The sequence below is a fragment of the Theropithecus gelada genome, chromosome 12 (genome assembly GCF_003255815.1).
Source record: "Theropithecus gelada isolate Dixy chromosome 12, Tgel_1.0, whole genome shotgun sequence".
Classification (NCBI taxonomy): Eukaryota; Metazoa; Chordata; class Mammalia; order Primates; family Cercopithecidae; genus Theropithecus; species Theropithecus gelada.
The window spans coordinates 83,299,960-83,320,429 of record NC_037680.1 but is presented as its reverse complement, the minus strand read 5'-3'; the positions used below and the strand labels follow the sequence as shown (position 1 = coordinate 83,320,429).

Below are 20,470 nucleotides of genomic sequence, written 5' to 3'. Positions count from 1 at the left end.
ATGCATCTTTCATAAAGATTCAAAATATTTCTATATTAGAAAATTCTTTTATTTGCCCATTCGCACCCTGTAACTTTGTCAGATTCCCTTCATTTCATTCTTTCTCTATGTTTTTTAAACAAAGAATATACATATCTCAATGTTTACATATCTAATGTTTATTTTTTATAACAACGAAACGATTACCCATAATAAATGCTAAATAAATATTCTGCTATTAGTATTATAGTATTCATTAATACATAACTGTTGGTATAATATTACTATTACTGTTCATGTTACTGCTGCTACTGTACATCATAATCTGACCCAAATTGTCTGTATTTGTGTTCTTTTAAAGTAAACTGTAAATGTGTGCATATAACTGGGTCATAAAACATCCTATTAATCTAAAATTATTCAGGCATTTAACACATTCTGTAAACTTGGCGTAAAGAAGTTTCTATAGATAGCTCAGCATTTTAAGTTACCTAGCAAATTCCACAAGCTGAAAATTTTCCAAGATACACTTAAGAGTAAAAGCAAAAATATTAACATTAAGTTCCTCTGGGGTGATGAAAATGTTCTAGTTCCACTGAATTGTGGATTGAAAGAAAAAATATTAGTTGATATATATCCTTCTAATGCAGTGGTGTTATCCACCTATTAAAATGAATTTTATTTTGCTTCTGAGTATTTGCTATTTTATTGAGATTTCTTTTTATAGTATAATGATCATGGAAAACATGACAAGTTTTAAAACATTTCAAGTTTTAAAAATTAATAAAATGAGGGCTTTTAAAAGTCTATCAAAGTGTAATGTTTTAAATTTATTTCATATTTGTAATTTTCAATCCTCTGATTTTCTTTTTAGAAAAATTATTTTACCTGCCATTGTTAAGTAAATTAGAGAGTGCCAAGAATGGAAGCAGAGATACCTGTTGGGAAGCTACTGCAATAGTCCAGGTAAGAGATAATGGAGGCTAAACAACTGTAGAGAGAAGTTAGTGAATTCAAGAACCACTATAAGGGTAGAGTTCCCACAACTGGATGATGTATAGGATGTGGAAGGTGAAGAAAGAGAATTAAAAGATAATTTTTAGGTTGTGAACTTGAACTTAAATAGATGGGGGATTGTGGTGCCACTTACAATAAGAAGAAAGACTAGGAGAAGAGAAGTTTAGGACTAGGCAACTAAGAGTTCTGATTCAGAAGTTCTATTCAAATCGATACTGAAGTAGAGATGTCAAACAGGCAGTTCTATACACGAGCACAGAATTTAGAGGGCTAGAGCTAAAAGTAGGGAGTAACGAATTTAAAGTCATGATCCCACTTAAAGACTTGAGACTGGAAGTTGTTACTTAGGTAGACAGTAAAGAAACAGAAGACAGCCCTGAACCAAGCCCTGGGCACTCACATAATTCAAGATGTCAGATTTTAAAGATTTGTTAGAAATAGCCAGTGAGGTGAGAGAGCCACTGTGTCATAGAAGCCAAGAGATGAAACAAAATTTTCAAAAAAAGAGGGTAATCAACTGTGTCCAATACCGCTGAGAGAGTAAGACAAGGACAGAACAATGACCACTAGATTTGTTAACTTGAAGTGCCATTTAATTGGACACCTAGGGTTTAGTAGAAACTGCAAGTGTTTCTCCTGAAACAACTATTTGCTAACCCCAAATAATTTACTCAAGATCACACAGCTAGAATTTAAATCCTTCTAGTCTCTAGGTTGAGAGAGGAGGTAAGCTGGTTCAGTTAACAATTCCTATTAAACAGTTCATGTATATTCCTAACAAATCATGATTATTAATGAGAACTCAACATTTGTTAGGTGTTTACAAAATGTAATGGTTTTTAAGTAAGGAAAACCAAGTGAGGTTTAAATTGAAAAATATTTAAATTATCCTCACATATTTACATTTATTGATGCACAGTTAAGAACGTAGCAAAAAACGGAAGCAAAACATTTGCTTTTCATGCACTTTAAAAATCTCAACTAATTTTCTATTAGAATAAGGTTTTTAATATTTATTTTTAACTTAAGCGGCTCAAAGACATGTTTGCAGACTCTTATCAAGGCTATAATGGGCTTGCAAATGAGGTTCTACCAGCCAGGTACTAAGATGCTTTTTACCAAATTGAGGGATTTTTCTTTTCTAATGGAAAGCCACTGATAATGTGACACCTATTAAAAATAAGACATCTGCATTTTTTTTCAGACAGCCAACGTTAAATCACTCTGAATTAAAGGGATAAGCTTGAATGCAAATGTAGGCAGAATGTTTCTATTTCCTGCGTGAATTAGAACTAATTTTGCATATAAAGAAAAATATGCAATCACCATTTATGATAAAACTTACTTTCACATTTTCTGATCAGTTTAAAACAATCTTTATTTAAACTGGAAAATTTGCTTTTCCTTCCTGAACACATGCAATCCTTAAGAAAACTGTCTTTTGAAAAAAAATTAATTAGAATTTGATTTTCAACTCGAAGGTGAGAATTATCAAAATAACTATTCTGGATCATACCGTATAAAGATTGTAAGATAAGTACTCTCAGTGAAATGATTATCCTAGAGCCCAGCAGCAAATCTCCAAATATGCAGAAACATATGTATTAATTATTTTAGTTTGGTTTGACTTTCAACATATGAATTTAAGTATTTGATCCAATAAGTTCTGATATACTACGAAGTGGCAATCAAATTTAAAAACAACCTTCATCTCATAGAAAGCATACCTCAAAAACATTTTTTTCAGCTCTCAAAAAAAAAAATTCTTATAAAATGACATGTGTATTTGGGACTATTATGGATTAGAATGTAACTTTGTCTTAAAGCTTCAAAAGGAATATATTTAGTTCTATCTGCCAAGAAGTACTATTTCTTTAATTACTAGAAATCTTAGGTAATTTCCATTTTAGGCATTATTACCACTTAAAAATAAAAGCTTTCCTTTTTCTTGAGACGGAGTCTCACTCTGTCGCCCAGGCTGGAGTGCGGTGGCGCAATCTTGACTCAGTGCAACCTCCACCTCTCAGGTTCAAGCAATTCTCCTGTCTCAGCCTCCCGAGTAGCTGGGATTACAGGTACACACCACCACATCCAGCTAATTTTTTATATATATATAAATATATATATAATATAAATAAATATATATATAAATATATATATATAATATATATATATATATTTTTAAGTAGAGATGGGGTTTCACTATTGCCAGGCTGGTCTCGAACTCCTTACCTCAAGTGATCCAACTGCCTTGGACTCCGAAAGTGCTGCAATTATAGGTGTGAGCCACCACAAGCAGCCTTTTCATTCTTTTTAAACATCTATTCCCTCTAAATTTATCAGTACAAATTACAATTCTTTTTTCTTGTTTCAAAAACAGATGACCATATCAAGCCTACTTCTCACCCATTTTAATAATAATAATAGGCCAGGCATGGTGGTTCATGCCAGCAATCCCAGCACTTTCGGAGGTTGAAGCAGAGGGATTGCTTGAGTCCAGGAGTTCAACACCAGCCTAAGCAATATGGTGAAACCCAGTTTCTACAAAAAAAAAAAAAAAAACAAAAAAAACAAAAAATAGCCAGGCATGGTCATATGCGCCTATAGTCCCAGCTACTTGGGAGGCTGAAATGGGAGGATCACTTGAGCTGGGGAGGTGCAGGTTGCGCTGAGCTGAGATTGGACCACTGCACTCCAGCCTGGGTGACAGAGTGAGAACCAATCTCAAAATAGTATCAATAATAATAATACTAACAATAATAAAATGAATGATCAAAATTTACCCTTAAAAGATGTGATAGCCTAAATAAGGAACTTTATCACAGAACATGTGACATAGTGTGTAGAAATTTTCTACATATAAAATAGTATTTTAAGAAGTGTGAGGCCAGGCGCAGTGGCTCAAGCCTGTAATCCCAGCACTTTGGGAGGCCGAGACGGGCGGATCACGAGGTCAGGAGATCGAGACCATCCTGGCTAACACGGTAAAACTCCGTCTCTACTAAAAAATACAAAAAACTAGCCGGGCAAGGTGGCGGGCGCCTGTAGTCCCAGCTACTTGGGAGGCTGAGGCAGGAGAATGGTGTGAACCCGGGAGGCGGAGCTTGCAGTGAGCTGAGATCTGGCCACTGCACTCCAGCCTGGGCGACACAGCGAGACTCCGTCTCACAAAAAAAAAAAAAAAAAAAAAAAAGAAGTGTGCTATTTTATTATTCATAAGAATAAGGTTATTTAAATGTTCACCATTGAGAAGGGTTAAAAACTAAATTCAAAAAATATGTTGTTTTAACAATTACCAAAAAACTGTAACTGTTTAATTGTAATTAACAGTTAATAGTAACTGTTTCCTATTTTGCACAGTTACTGAGATTTGCTCTTTTGATTGATAGCTTCCTGTACTTTCCTGATATATTATGGTAGAACAAGAGATTTGGAATTGCAAGTAAAGGTTTGAGAACAGATTCTACAGATTAACAGCTATTTGAGAATGTACTTTGTGTATTCAAAGACATTGTATATATCTTAATTATTATTTCCACTACTCTAAAAGTATTTATATAATGAATGTTGAAAAAAGTTTAGGCTTCAAAAGCCATAATTTCACAACATGCCACAATGCTCAAGATTGAGAATCAGCTGGGAAAAAAATCTCAATGTTCCAATCAACAAAAATAATTCAGATAAAAAAACTATCTTGGGGTTTCAAGCAAATTAAAGTCCTTCAGAAACTCATATTTTAGCCTTTATTGTCTAAAATGACTGCCTACGCATCTGGCTTTCCTTTCTACCAAAAAGGACCTCTCTTAAATTATACGTGTTCTGATAAATTTTGCTTCTTACTAACATCTCAAGCAATATGTTTAAAGGCAACTGGAATAGAAAATAAATGTGCATACAAAAGTCAGAGGTATTCTATTGAAAAACTTTATATTCAACACAATTAAACTGATAGTTAATGGAAAACATCCATTAAAATAGGAACTTAAAAGTTTAAATATAAATTAAGTCACTATTTTTTTAAATTTATAATTTCAAGGCCTTCTCTGAGTAGGGTCTGCTAATTAGAATTTCACATCATTTTAGCATGAAGCACAACCTTATCATATCATGTACTAATCTAATTTTGGTTTCCTTAAAGTAAAACAAGGACTTAAAGATACTTGCAAAGCAATTTCAATTTTTGTTCCAATCTTTCGTAAGTTTGTCACCAATACCTGATTTCTACGCATTTTTAAAAGATACTCATCTATATAGTCTTTTCAGAAGTGCAACTTTGTTTTGATAAAAACAAGTACTTTTTGCCTTAGTGTATACAACTTTTAAAGTTCAATCACATAACTACAACAGAGATTACAACTGGCCTAAACAGTCTGGGGAATGTGGCAGTGGTTGCTGGAGCCAGCTCCCATCAGATCACAACAGCCAACTAGATACATCCTCTCCTAACTCCTTATCAGTGATCTCACTTTGATAGCTTGAAATCAGCTATGGTGGCAATATTTACACCACAGATATCAGCAAACATTATAAATCAAGAGAGCTAGGTGTTAAAATTTACCAGCACACCACTAGGATTGGGTGTACTAGTATGTAGCCTACTGACCAAGACTCTTCTGGGCTTCAGGCAAGTAATTTTATATAGGAAATGGTTAAGTATAGTTAACAGAGTTTCTATTATATCTTCAAGAGGGGAAAATGAGGAACAATGAATGTTTTTCGTATATCTTTTAAGTGTTACTGAAATGACATATTCCATCACATTTTACTTCCACAGAAGTTAACACGAGATTATTCATCTTTCCAATATTTAAAGACGGTAAGTCATCAAAGATACTCACTTTAGATACACCTTTATTTTATATGTTTACCTCCTACAATTATATCTACCATAATCATAATTAACTAATAAGAAAAAATAACATACTAGCAGGACAAAAGCATGGAATAAAATTAGAAAGCAATGACCAAATACATAGATGAAGAAAAGTAGAGAATAAGAATTTTAAATGAAGACAAAAGATGCCAGATAGTTAAATCTATTAATTACAATTATTAAACATAAGGAAAGTTTAGAGTTATGAAAATTCTGTAAAACTCGGAGTCTCCAAACACCAAGAAATAAATCAAGTCATTCAACATGTCTAAATATCTTGGGGTTAATAAGTAAAAAGTAATGATTAAATATAAAGTAAAATGTATTCTTTCTTAAGTAAGCTATCTGGTCTAACACCCACTGACTCTATATTCTTACCGTTTTGTGATCATTAACAATCATAAGTTCCAAATATTTCATTTCTTCAAATATACCACGTGATGGCTATGGAAAATAAAAATAGATGGTCAGAATGGTAACTGACATAAAACCTCTCTAGCGCTCACTGTTAAGTTGTAGATAAGACTCTGAGTTTCAGAACAACTCTCTGCTGCCTACTTTATAAACACCTTAGAAGAATGTTGGTCAGGCAAATTTTAAAAAGTGATCATAAAATATGGGTATGTATTTAAGTATTCAGAAAATAACTATATTATATTATTATTAAGGTACTTACTTATTAACATAGAAAACAGTCCATGTACGGCCGGGCGCGGTGGCTCACGCCTGTAATCCCAGCACTTTGGGAGGCCGAGGCGGGCGGATCACAAGGTCAGGAGATCGAGACCATGGTGAAACCCCATCTCTACTAAAAATACAAAAAATTAGCCGGGCATGGTGGCGGGCGCCTGTAGTCCCAGCTACTCGGGAGACTGAGGCAGGAGAATGGCGTGAACCCGGGAGGCGGAGCTTGCAGTGAGCCAAGATCGCGCCACTGCACTCCAGCCTGGGTGACAGAGCAAGACTCCGTCTCAAAAAAATAAAAAAGAAAAGAGAACAGTCCATGTTGTTTGTATATGGTTTTTATATGTAAAAATATTCTAGAGCACAATTATAGCATAATTCTGTTAAAATAAATAAATCTCAATTTCACATTAACATGTGATAAGATTTTCATACTTACTTAAAATGTCAATGAAAATCTATGTAAAACTCATTTAATAAGAACAGCATAAGTTATAATTACTTCCAAGTATAGCTGATACAGGTATCAATGTAGTTAAATAGAAATATTAACTCCCTAGAGTGAAATTCTAAAAATAATACACTAATTCTTAACTGCTCAACTTCTCAAAGGAACAAATATTGGCAATTACTACATTCTAAAGTCTTCTAAATTAACTAGATAATCCTTTAAGAGTAAGTATTTTAGCCTTCATTTGGACTTTTCTTTTTCATAGGTGGAAAATTACAATGGTGGCTCTTTTTTCTTTATGTACATAGTCATTGATCACTTTATATTTGATGGAGTGGACTGTAGTGAAAGAACAGCAGCCATTGTAAAACTTATTATTACCAACCACATCTTTATGAATGAGCTAAAAGAACTCTTATAATAACTTATATAATATATAATAAATGTATCCATAATTATCATAATAAGAGTTTCATGAAAGGGAGGACAATTTAACCTGGAACTAAGTTTTTGATGGCTGGTGGTCTATTTTTTTTCACAAAAAAATACACTCAGCAAAACATTATCTAAAATGTGTGATTTCTACTATAATTACTCATTAAGTTATCTAGTAAACTACCATGATATGTATAAGCTGTGGAATTAATTCTCAGTTACATAGCATTCACCATGTTATTACTAAACAGTCCCCATCATTACAGCTTTCTAGCCTATTATGAAAAGACCAGAAACATAATTTCAGTTACAAAGCCCCCATACGTTTATCAATACATGTGAAGTATATAACAGTAGTTGATTATACAATTATATGATTTTTATTTAGAAACTGTTATATTGCTAATAGTCAAATAAATTCATTGTGTTCTGAAAAACACATACAGTTTTAAAGTTTGGTGTAACAGAATTTTTAATTTGAAAGTAATATAAATAAGCATGATTAGCCAACATTTCAAAAGCTAACTCCTCTCCCTACATTTTTTATTAACAGAAATGTTTTATATGACACTATATAAGCTATATAGAAAGAAAAGTCTGCTGTACTTTAAACAGAAAATAAAACGTACTGCAATTATCATCAGAAAACACCTTGAAAACAGAGCTAAAACAACACATTCTTTAGATGACATCAGGGTTCAGAGACTACTGTCATCAGTTTGAATCACTAACAGAAAGAGATCAATAAAAAGCAGTGTGCTGAGAAGGCTCAAATCATTGGGTTTTTTGGTTTATTGTTTTCATTTTTAAACAACAGTCTCCAAAATCTAAACTGTTTTAGGTACACTTAGATACCGTGTGATGATAAGCACATGACTTCACTGAGTAAAACAGCACCACCCAAGGCTCAATGCCACACTCACATTCACTGCTCTCTTCCTTCTTTTCAACCACTGTAATTCAGATAGAAAGGGCCACTGGTCACCTCTTTCCATAGCTGTGGAATGGAAAAATTAGTATCAAAATTTTATGCTTATTTCAATAGGAGTATGTTTTAAAACATTACATGAAGAAACAGTGGCACTGATAATATATGTCAAACTAAGGTGAAAAAAAAGCACACTGATCATATTTCACTCTCATGACCATGAAGATGGTTCAAATGTAATTTTGCCCCAAACATCAAGAAAACATAATGTTCAAGATTCATTAAAAAATGCATATTTGACATATAACCACTTGACAATATCTGAAAATTTGAGAGAATTCTACTATGTCTAATTCATTTTAGCATTCAAAATAATATATGTCATTAGCTTTTGCATAAATTATTAAAAATTTTCAGCAGTAATATACAGAAATAAAATCACATGCCCCAACAATCCAAAAGAAGCTCCTGCCAACATTAGCACACTTAAGATGTGTCTGGAGCAGAGCTTGAGAGGGAGGCAATCCAAGCTGGCTCAAGAGCAGCAAACTGCCAGGAAAATTTCAGGATGAACTTCACTGTAAATGACTCTACTAAATTTGGCCACACTTTCTGGTTCCCAAGGCAGCTTTACTCACAGCCTTCATGTTTTAGTCTTTGCATTGGAAATGACTCTCCATGCCTCTTTATCTGAGAGCCACCGTTCATTCCAGTGCTGATCCACGATATTCACCCCAGATATCAGACCAATTCCACTTCCAACAACCCTGCATATCTACTGAGCTCCACCAAGTAACAGCTCCTACTACATAAAATATAACCGCTATTTTAATTAAAACTTACTGAGATTCTTCATTTGCTTAGAATACTGTCCCACCAAGGTTTTCTGGATAATATGTGGTCGACCTGTGCTTTTCTGAAACACAACAATTGTAGGCAATTTAGAAAGCAAGATGTGAACAAGCCTCTATGAAACAGTGTTAGAACTTTCTCTAACGTCCTTCTAAAATGGGAATATTTATATGTCAGTTTTTAGCTATCAAAAGTGTAAAGTATGTCTTATTGAAATCTTAATTTTACATAAAAGAGTATCATCTAACTGCCCAAGTTTAGATAAAAGCATGGTGTTATTGGTTACTCTTAAATCTTAGCTTTCTTCAAAGCTATAAATGGGAAATTCATAAGAAACACAAAAAGCCAATAAATATGTAAAAACATGCCGAATGCTTTCATATTCCTTCAACATGCAATTTTTTTTAAATGAAGCACCAACTTTTGCCATAAAACTGGTGAAGTTTAAAAATTACGATATCCATAGTTAATTACCATTGCAAGGCCAAAAGCATTCTCACACCTTGCTGGCGAGAGGAAATTGGTAGCATAGTTTGAGAGAGAAATTCAGCAAGGTCTATCAACAAACGTGAAAACATTTATATTTTTTTGCCCTAGAAATTATGCTTTTAGGAATGTCTATTACCATTATTCTTATTACTATTAGCTTCCATTACTGAGGGCATAGTATGTACCAGGTACTGTTAATGTACGCATTACTTAATTTGGTCCTGACAAAGATCCCATATAGTGCATGGTTTATCCCTGTTTTACAAACAAAGATATTGAGGCTCAGAGAGATATATCCTTGTCTTAAAATTGTATTATAAAATAATGGTCCAATTTGTTTTTTAAAATATATGGGACTATATCATTGAAAACTGGAAGAACATACTCTGAAATATGACAAGAAGTTATCTTTGGGGGGGACAGGATAATGGATAATTACTATTTAAGTATTTGTTTTGCTTTTCCAAATTTCCTATATTAGTTTTATAACCAGAAAAAGTTATAAAAAAGAAACTTAATAGGTTACATAAGACTTATAACAGTTTTGCTATTTGTTTATTACTTGAGAGATAACATGAATTCTCATTAGAAATATTCCATGCATATTACTTGATTTATCGCAAAGCATACTAAAATCAATAATAACAAATTAAACATCAAAATATCTAAAATTAATTACAGTAAGCTCTAAATTCTGGTAAAAGGTGAAAAGGTAGTAATGAAATTAACAATGGGATCAGCAACACAATTTTAAAAACGGACTAATTTAAAGTTTCAAGCACTATTTCTTTCTTCTACCCATAGTGTGGATGAGGACAAATCATTAGATAAACAAAAGGTAGGCAGTAGGAAGGAAGGCAAAGAGAAGGCGATTTGCATGTAACAATCAGGCCCTGAATACTATGATCATAAGCAAATATGATCAATGTAAAACTAATGCTTTAAACATTATAACAACAGTTTATATTTATAAATCCTTATGACAGTTTAATAGACATTGTCACCTACATTTATTAATTCATCAAATCTACAAAATCACCCCACTATGAATGCATTAAAAAATTATCTCATTTTATACATTTAAAAAACTCGAAGCATAAATAGTTATTATGTGGGATTCTGTGTTTTGTTCTTTGTGGATTTTTTTAGGGTACCAGGGCCATTAATCATTAAAGCCAGAAATCAAAGTCAGAGTTTTTGCTGAATGAGTTGAATAATTTTGCTGTACACAGATTATCTTTCCTTACTGGAGTGAGAAAAATATCATGTTACTTAATCAAAATGTCTTTATCTAAGTGGGCTGTCTTCAGTATCTGATAATTTTTATAGTTACTAGTTGAAAAATGACAGAGGTTTACTCACACACCAACCCTTTAAAACTTTTCTGTTTCAACTTTGAAATTTACCCCATATTCACACAAACACTGCCACAACCAAGACAATAAAAGTTTGTCTGTTTAGCTTTTATTATCAGTAGCCTACATGACTATTAGCCGTTTCACTATTTATTTATTTATTTATTTATTGAGATGGAGTCTTGCTCTGTCGCCCAGGCTGGAGTGCAATGGCACGATCTTGGCTCGCTGCAACCTCTGCCTCCCAGGTTCAAGCGATTCTTCTGCCTCAGCCTCCTGATTAGCTGGGATTACAGGCGCCTGTCACCACACCCAGTTAATTTTTGTATTTTTAGTGGGGACAGGGTTTCACTACATTGGCCAGGCTGGTCTCGAACTCCTGACCTCGTGATCTGCCACCTTGGCCTCCCAAAGTGCTAGGATTATAGGTGTGAGCCACCGCACCCGGCCCAATTTTATCTAAATTTGAAATCCCTAAAGATAAAAAATGTTTTCTGTTCCCCATCAAATATTGCAATATTCTGACTCTGTCAGTCACAAAATATTATTTTACCACCTCAGTTCTTTTCACTGATCTGACTTCCATACTCTCAGTACCTTAATCTCCTCCTATTCTTCCCCTTGTCACTCCTCTCCAACCCTGTCAGGTTCCTCAAAGTTCCTCGAACACCCTAGGCACACTCCTGGCTCAAGGCCTTTGTATTTGCTCATCTCCTAGAATGTTCTTCCAGCTCTCTAATTTCCCTAAGTTCTTCATTCACCACTTGTCTTCTCTTGGTGGCCTTCCCTGAACCGTGTATATATAAAAATTTAACTTTCCACCTTCCTGGCTTCACTTTTTCTCCTTACCATGTATCACTATCTAACATATCACATGTAATTACTTATTCATTCTGTGTATCCCTATCTGCCCCTATAGACTGTAAGCCCCATTTGGCTCAGTCTCTGTCTATTTTATCAGCAAAGTATCCCCAGAACCTGAAATAATACCCAGCTTGTAGTAAGCCCTCAATACAATATTTACTGAATATACATCAAATTTTAAATTTGACTGCATTCTATTAGCAAGCAACACTATTAGAGCATGTGATTTCTTGTCTAAATCACTGGTTTATGCATGACTCTAAACATTATTTTCCTCCCTATCTGTAAAGAAAACTAAGTATTCTATAATGTAACCATAGTTCAGCTCACAGATTTCCCCACTAAAGATTTTCAGGTTCATAAAAGTTAAGTACATTCTTATAGTCACACAATTTTCTAAAGATGACAGTTAAGAATGAAAGCTATTTTTTTCTAATTTCAATAGGTTTTTGGGGAACAGGTGGTGTTGGGTTACATGAATAAGTTCTTTAGTGGTGATTTCTGAGATTTTGATGCACCCAACAGCCAAGTAGGGTACACTGTACCCAAATGTGTTTTATCCCTCACCACCCTCCATTTTCCCCCAAGGCCCCAAAGTCCAATGTATCATTCTTATGCCTTTGTGTCCTCACAGCCTAGCTCCCACATATGAGTGAGAACATACAATGTTTGGTTTTCCACTCCTGAGTTACTTCACTTACAGTAATAGTCTCCAATTCCCTACAGTAATACTCTCCAATTCCATCTAGGTTGCTGTGAATGCCATTATTTCATTCCTTTTTATGGCTGAGTAGTATTCCATGGTATGTTTGTGTGTGTGTGTGTGTGTGTGTGTATCCCTCTCTCACATTTTCTTTATCTACTTGCTGACTGATGGGCATTTAGGCTGGTTCCGTATTTTTGCAATTGCAAATTGTGCTGTTATAAACGTGTGTGTGTGCAAGTATCTTTTTTTGTATAATGACTTCTATGAAAGCTAGTTTAAAGCAAGGAGGCTGGCTGGTATAAAACAAAATATTCTCCCCGCTCTTTTCATAGACTGGGAAGGACTAGGATTTGCTTCAGAAAACCTATGTTTGATGCCTGTTATTATCCCTTACTGGTACTTGGGCCTGGCATGTGCGACTTAAACTTCAAAACTGAGGGTACCACTCTAAATTTGAAATAAGGTAACATGTACAAAGGCACTCTGAAATCTACATTTTTTTCTCTTTTCTGCTCAAAGGCAAAGATGCTGGAGGAGTAGAACGCCATCAGGCAACTGATGGCATAGACTCACCTCATCATGAACCAGCTCCAGTGGCTCTATCATATACACGAAGGTATCATCTTCAAACATGCCACTAGCACAAAAGAAACCACACAAGGAAGGAACAAACAAACACAGGAAATGGCAAGAAATAGCAAGTGAGCTTCATTATTGTGTCTTCAAAATAAAGAGTATAACTGAACAAATCCCTTTACACTGTCACAAGTTTAATTCACATATCTGCATGGAGTCCCACTGTGGCCCCAGCACTCTATTAGGCAGCATGGAGACTATAAAAATTATAAAAGTATACATCAAATGCATGCAAATTATACCTGATATAACTGATGTTTGAAATTCAACAGATTGGAAAACTACTCTGGGATAGGACTATTCACTCAGTGGCAGTCTCTAAAGTAATTATTCCAGAACCATGTACAACTATACAAACTTCTAGTTATGCAAATTCAATATCATCTGTAAGAAAACAGGTTCTTTATATATGAGAATAATCTAAAACCATCTGTTTCTGAAGAAGCAAACAGTGGTATCTTTATGCTTACAAATTCTAAATTGCCATCAAGCAGTATGACTCTATGTCATACAAATTACATTTAATTTTCAGGGACATAAGGTTTTTTATAAAAGGGCAAAAAGTTTCAAGATTCTTTGTCATCACATGGCCAAAACTAAGTCTTTATATGAGGTGCTACTGTGTTCAGGTCTAAAAGGTGCCAACACATGGTTTTGTTAGAGCCCACACCTAGGTCAATGTGAGAACTCCTCTCTTTGTCACCCCACCCTTGCCTGGCTAACTCCAACTTACTGTTAGGTCTAAGTTTCTTAGATCTAAGGGCTACTGACTCTCAAGTCTAGCTGTAGGTCTAACTGACATGCCCTCCGGAATATGCCACTGGGAAACCTTCCTGGACTAGGTTTTGCCACTCCACAAGCTCCTATCTTCCCCTTTACAGCTCTTAGCACAATGGTAATTAAACATTCACTTATGTAATCATTTGATTAATCTCTGAATCTCCTACAAACACTAAGTGTTCAAGAGGACAGGGACATTGCCCTCCTTGTGCACCACTCCATATGCAGTCCCTAACACAGCACTGGCACAGAAGAGTCACTAAAATAAATAAATAAATAAATATATATATATATATATATATTTAGTATATATATAATATATAAATATAAAATATATATATATCCATAAAAGGAAAACTGGAAAGGGTCAATGAATAAAATGCCAATGACATTCCCACTTACTGAAGTCCATTGCAGGTTGACAGAGCCACCTTGGAGTCTTTGACGCCTCTAATGCTTCCATGGTAGTAACAGTGCTCTCCGCCCTGGAAAGCAGAAGGTTTCATTCATTGGTTGTATTTTATGCATCATGATTAATTCTTTGGGTGCTTCCATAAAGCAAAAAGAAATGCAAGGATGGGCATATATGTGCACTGTATTAATAACCCTAGAAACTCCTCTTAAAGTTGCAAATAAGACTAGGCAATTTTTCAACTTTTTTATAACAAGCATGTGTATATTAAATTGAATGAAGGAGAAAAGGCTTTAAAAAACAATGACACCAAGGTAATTAATAAAACATACATTTCTTAAGTATGTATTATAGGAGTACAGGTACTTCTCCGATGTTGTTACGGAACAAGGACTTCCACTTGACTGAAGAGAAACTCCAAAAGTTTGTTTATAATCATTTTTGATGGAAAACTATACAATATCTTATTTGTTTTCTTACCTTTAAAAATTAACTTTTAAAACATTTTAGAAACAATACATGAATGTAGTTTTCAAAGTCACATAATAACTACAAATTTTATTTTTAAAAAAAAATAGCAGTTTTCTTTGTCCCTCAAAGGAACCCCATCAAATCTTGAAACTTTTCGCCTTTGTCCCATCAAAACAACCCCATCAAAAAGTAGGCGAAGGATATGAACAGACGCCTCTCAAAAGAAGACATTTATGCAGCCAACGGACACATGAAAAACTGTTCATCATCACTGGTCATCAGAGAAATGCAAATCAAAACCACAATGAGATACCATCTCACACCAGTTAGAATGGCAATCATTAAAAAGACAGGAAACAACAGGTGCTGGAGAGGATGTGGAGAAATAGGAACACTTTTACACTGTTGGTGGGACTGTAAACTAGTTCAACCATTGTGGAAGACAGTGTGGTGATTCCTCAAGGATCTAGAACTAGAAATACCATTTGACCCAGCCATCTCATTACTGGGTACATACCCAAAGGATTATAAATCATGTTGCTATAAAGACACATGCACATGTATGTTTACTGTGGCACTATTCACAATAGCAAAGACTTGAAACCAACCCAAATGTCCATCAATGACAGACTGGATTAAGAAAATGTGGCACATATACACCATGGAATACTATGCAGCCATAAAAAAGGATGAATTCATGTCCTTTGTAGAGACATGGATGCAGCTGGAAACCATCATTCTCAGCAAACTAGCGCAAGAACAGAAAACCAAACACTGCATGTTCTCACTCATAGGTGGGAATTGAACAATGAGAACACTTGGACACAGGAAGGGGAACATCACACACCAGGGCCTGTCGTGGGGTGGGGGAAGGGGGGTGGGATAGCATTAGGAGATATACCTAATGTAAATGATGAGTTAATTGGTGCAGCACACCAACATGACACATGTATACATATGTAACAAATTTACACGTTGTGCACATGTACCCTAAAAGTATAATAAAATAATTAAAAAAACAAAACAAAACACAGCAGTTTCCTTTGTCCCTCTTTCCCCTCCACCTCCAAGGCAACCATTTTTAATGTTTTAAGCTGTTTCTTCTGGTGTTTGGCTACATATTTTTGAAAGTTTGTATTTTTATGTTCTGACTAATTCCATGTTAGAAATTATCTACCTAATATAGGATCTTGAAAATCTCTCTCATCCCCAATACATTCTAATGCATATCACCAGTTTTAGTTAAATCTATATTGTTTATGTGTACACAAATACTGTTCACAGCTCTGACACTAATAATTATTGTATTTTCTTTCTTGCTCCATTTTTTTTTTTAAGCATTTTTGCTCCTTTGTTGTACTGGGTACTCTGTGACACTTTTTTTTTTTTTTTTTTTGGAGACGGAGTCTCACCCTGTTGCCCAAGCTAGAGTGCAATGGTGTGATCTCGGCTCACTGCAACCTCCGCCTTCCAGGTCCAAGTGATTCTCCTGCCTCAGCCTCCTGCTGTGATGCCTTTTAATCAAGAAAACTATGCACTTCAGATCTGGGCAGCTATTTTTTATAAATAACAATAATTTTTATTATTTATAAAAAGAATATTTATAATAAAAAATAATATTTATTATTTATAAAATATAGCTGAGAATTCACTCCTTTCCATTTTTCTCCATACATGAGCTCCTACCAGACTAGGGAAGTCCCCGACTTCTTATCTGGTTATCTGGCTGCACGGGGCAGGCAGTAAATTGGGGACTTAACTACTCTACATCTACTTTCAACCAGTTTTTCTTTTTTCAGATGCTTTTATTTCTGCCTTTCTGGGATAAGTGACATAAGTTGACTTGTTTCTTCTTGGTTTCCCCCCAAACGAACTTAGCAGAGCATGAAAAGCTCAAAGGTAAGAGTCAACCCTCATCCACCTTCCACCTCCTGAAATTTTATAGCTACGTCTCACCTGCTTGTTTTCTCTTCTCCTGTCTTTGTCTTGGTGGGTTCATATCCTTTTTTATTCCCTAACTGTTCTTTAGGTGGGTTATTGGGAGAAAAAAAGAGATAAATATATATTTAGACGGTCAGGGATTGGTTCCAGAACCCCTACATACTCCCAAATCTGCACATACTCAAGTCTCACAGTCGGCCCTGTGAAACCCACATATATGAAAAGCTAGCCCTACATACACACAGGTTTTGCATCCCACGAATACTGTGTTTGCTTGAAAAATGTCTACATATAAGTGGACCCGTGCAGTTCAAGGATCAACTGTATGTATGTGTGTGTGTACAGTAAAGGGCTGCTTTTCTTTTATTTCCTTTTTTAAAGACAGTCTCACTCTGTCGCCCAGGCTGGAGTGCAGTGGCATAATCTCAGCTCACTGCAACCTCCACCTCCCAGATGCAAGCAATTATTGTGCTTCAGCCTCCTGAGTAGCTGGGATTACAGGCATGCGCCATCGTGTCCGGCCTTGAATCACTGCATTTTTTGAACCTTACATGAGACTTCAGGCAATATCCAATCATCATAAGAAAGTTTTAATAGCCACATTGTGTAGTTATATTAAGCATTATAAGCAATTTGGTAGCTTCCAATTTAATATCAGTAGTAGTGGTATTAGAGGATTTTCTGAGATTTTTATTACTAAATTTATACCAAGTTTTTAAAAAGTATTATGGACAAATACTATTTGGTAACACTTCAGACCACGGCAAAGTAACATCTTGAGTTATATCACATAAAATAAATCCTGAGAGAGAAGGAGCAATCCATCTTGGGTGCCAAGCATAACAGTAGTGGGCCAGTACAGGGAGCCCACTTCTAGAGGGCACTGGCAATCATGACTTTGGACAGTCAGCTCCAGGGGTGCCTACCACCCAGGAATCTGGCCATCTTCACCAACCATTACCTCACAGGGACTGCTGTCTCCATATACCCATATGGGGACAGAAACAAAGTGCAAAAGGCTCTTCTAAAAATAACAAAAGGACAAACTGATTCCCACATCTTCAGGTTCTCAAGTCCATGATTCTTTCTCCAGTCAGGAAGACTTGAGACAATTAAAGAGGGCTGGCCCTGACCACCTAGGAGTGGGTCACAGACCTGTGACTTGGCAAATGGCAGAAAGGAGAACCAAAATGGGCTCAATTCAGCCCATGACACAAGTCTCTGTGCACCCCTATAGACATCAGCATTTTCAGATCCAAAACTGTCAGTTAATTAAATTCAACAAAAACAGAGCATCTGATAAGTGGAAGTTATTGGCTAGTCACAGGAAATTAAAAATCCTAGTATGCTCCCTACCTTTTCCAGCCTGCTACTTGCACACAGCTGAACACTCCACAAGCCAGATCATGCTCAAATAATAACTCTGCTCCACAAGGTTTCCAAGGTCAGAATCCCATTGGAACCTACCAGGCTTCCTCTTCATATACTGACACATTGAAGCCATGTCCATCTTATAAAAACACTTCCTAACCAGAAACGGCTGGGGATAATAACTTTGTGACTCTAGTGATAACAACTTGTAGGGGAAACAAAATCCGGTTCCCTGGTGTTACTAATCTAATAACAGGAACTGGACAGGCATCATGGCTCATGCCTGTAATCCTAGCACTTCGGGAGGCCAAGGAGGAAGGATTGCTTAAGCCCAGGAGGAGTTTGAGACCAGTCTGGGCAATGTAGTAAGACCCTGCCTCTATAAAAAATAATAATGATGATAATAATAATAGTAATAACAACAGGAACTGTTTGATTCTACTCATTTCAGTGGAAACAGAACCAATAGTTTCAATTTGGTTTTTAAAATTACCCTACCTTTGTGTCTAACTATTTTATCTGCATGGTAAAGTTCCATCAGCCAGTTCTTTATTGCTTATGAAACTCCCAAAAACCTGGACATTCATAGTGACCACACACTGATATTTTCAATCTATTCCTGCAGGTCTGGATAAACATTTGAAAAGAAACTACACAGCCCTTAACTAGAAAATGTGTATATTATGATATCTAGGTTCTGAATATAATAATAAAAACTACTGACACTATACTCAAATGATTATTCTATATATGTATCTTTAAATTTTTCAAGCTTATCAACTACTAGGATATGCTAAACTATTTTAATAATCAGTGAGCTGATAACAAATGAGAAATAGAAAAAAGATATCTATAATGGGACATGTATACCTGATTTTGACTACTGCAGAATAAGGAAATAAAAATAATAATTTTGGAGAATTGGGGAACTTGAGACCCCAACACATAAATTATTAAATAATTGTTAAATTATTTACCTTCATTAAATTTAATAGGGAAAATGTTCTTGCAGTAGTTTAATAAAGTATTAGAACAGTATGGCTGTTCCAATGCTATGTAAATTTTTAATAGTTCATATAAATTATACTATTCCAACTTAAAATAGCTTTGTGAGGAGCTAGTGTCATCTGCTATCTTGATTTCTTGGGGCATATTTTAACCCCGGGCTCCTTACATATTCTATAATATACTCCGAATGTTGCCAGGAAGGGCAATATTTTGAATGATTAATAATAATTTCAACTTTATACTCAAAATTCAAATAACTGATAATCCTGGATCTAATTTAAGTGATTTAGTGTGGATAGTTTTGTTTTCCTTGCTATTGCTTAAATTGTTTATTATTTATGCAGTGGTAAGAAAGTTTTTAAAAAACTGGCTATTAATTAATTCAAAGACTAGGGAAAAAATTCTAGTGTATACACAAGTAAAAGAGTCATTTTTAGTACAGGAGTGGAAATACAAACTTTAAGTTATCTAACTCTTTGGTTAGAAACAACAGAAACATGATTTTTTAAACCCAATTATGGCAAGTTGAGAGGCAGTAAAAAAGAAGGGAAAATAGATTTAAAAAATAGTCTGAAAATTTCATTAAAATATTACTAAAGGAAAAGGGAATGAGAAAAATAAAGGAAAGGAAGCAGAAAGAAGTGGGGAAACACTCAGAAAATGGAAGACAGGCAGACCTGTGTGTCTGAAAACACTCCTGGCTCCAACAGAGCACCTCGGCCAGACTCTGATTGACTTCTGCAGGGCCCACCCTCCCTTACTCACACACTAGATAAGGTCTTCAGAACACGCACTCCTCCAATCTCCTCCACTCTGCATCAACCCTACCTCCCAGCCAGGAGCCATGCACACAGAGACCTACTCCACTGACCATAATCCAAGCTCTCCTGCTGCCAAAAAGCCTTCACTCCTAGAACGGAGCTTGAGCTGAGCTGTGATGATGATTTGATAAGGAAAGCACAAAGAACATTCTAAAAGGGTGATGTAGTTATACTGATAAAGAAAAGAATAAAGGTGAGAAGAGAACACAGGACCCACAAGGGCAGGAATTTTTATCTCTTTGGTTCACTGATACATATCTAGTACCTAGAACAGCAACTATGACCTAAACTAGGTCACGGTACAAGCTAAATCAACATTTTTTCTGCTTTTTTGTTTTTTAAAAGTTATATATATCAGGCCGGGCACAGTGGCTCACGCCTGTAATCCCAACACTTT

General features: G+C 35.2%; 1 protein-coding gene across 1 annotated transcript in view; it reads right to left on the bottom strand.

Annotated features, from left to right (window-relative positions):
* Positions 1–20,470, bottom strand: part of ADAM23 (ADAM metallopeptidase domain 23) — a 172,136-nt gene that overhangs the window by 63,493 nt on the left and 88,173 nt on the right. Inside the window, exons 5-9 of the mRNA XM_025405513.1 lie at positions 14,452–14,534; positions 13,207–13,270; positions 9,211–9,283; positions 8,363–8,436; positions 6,248–6,313 (exon numbers count right to left, since the gene is read on the bottom strand). Of these exons, the coding sequence (XP_025261298.1) occupies positions 6,248–6,313; positions 8,363–8,436; positions 9,211–9,283; positions 13,207–13,270; positions 14,452–14,534 (360 nt within the window). The remainder of the gene's footprint in view (positions 1–6,247; positions 6,314–8,362; positions 8,437–9,210; positions 9,284–13,206; positions 13,271–14,451; positions 14,535–20,470) is intronic.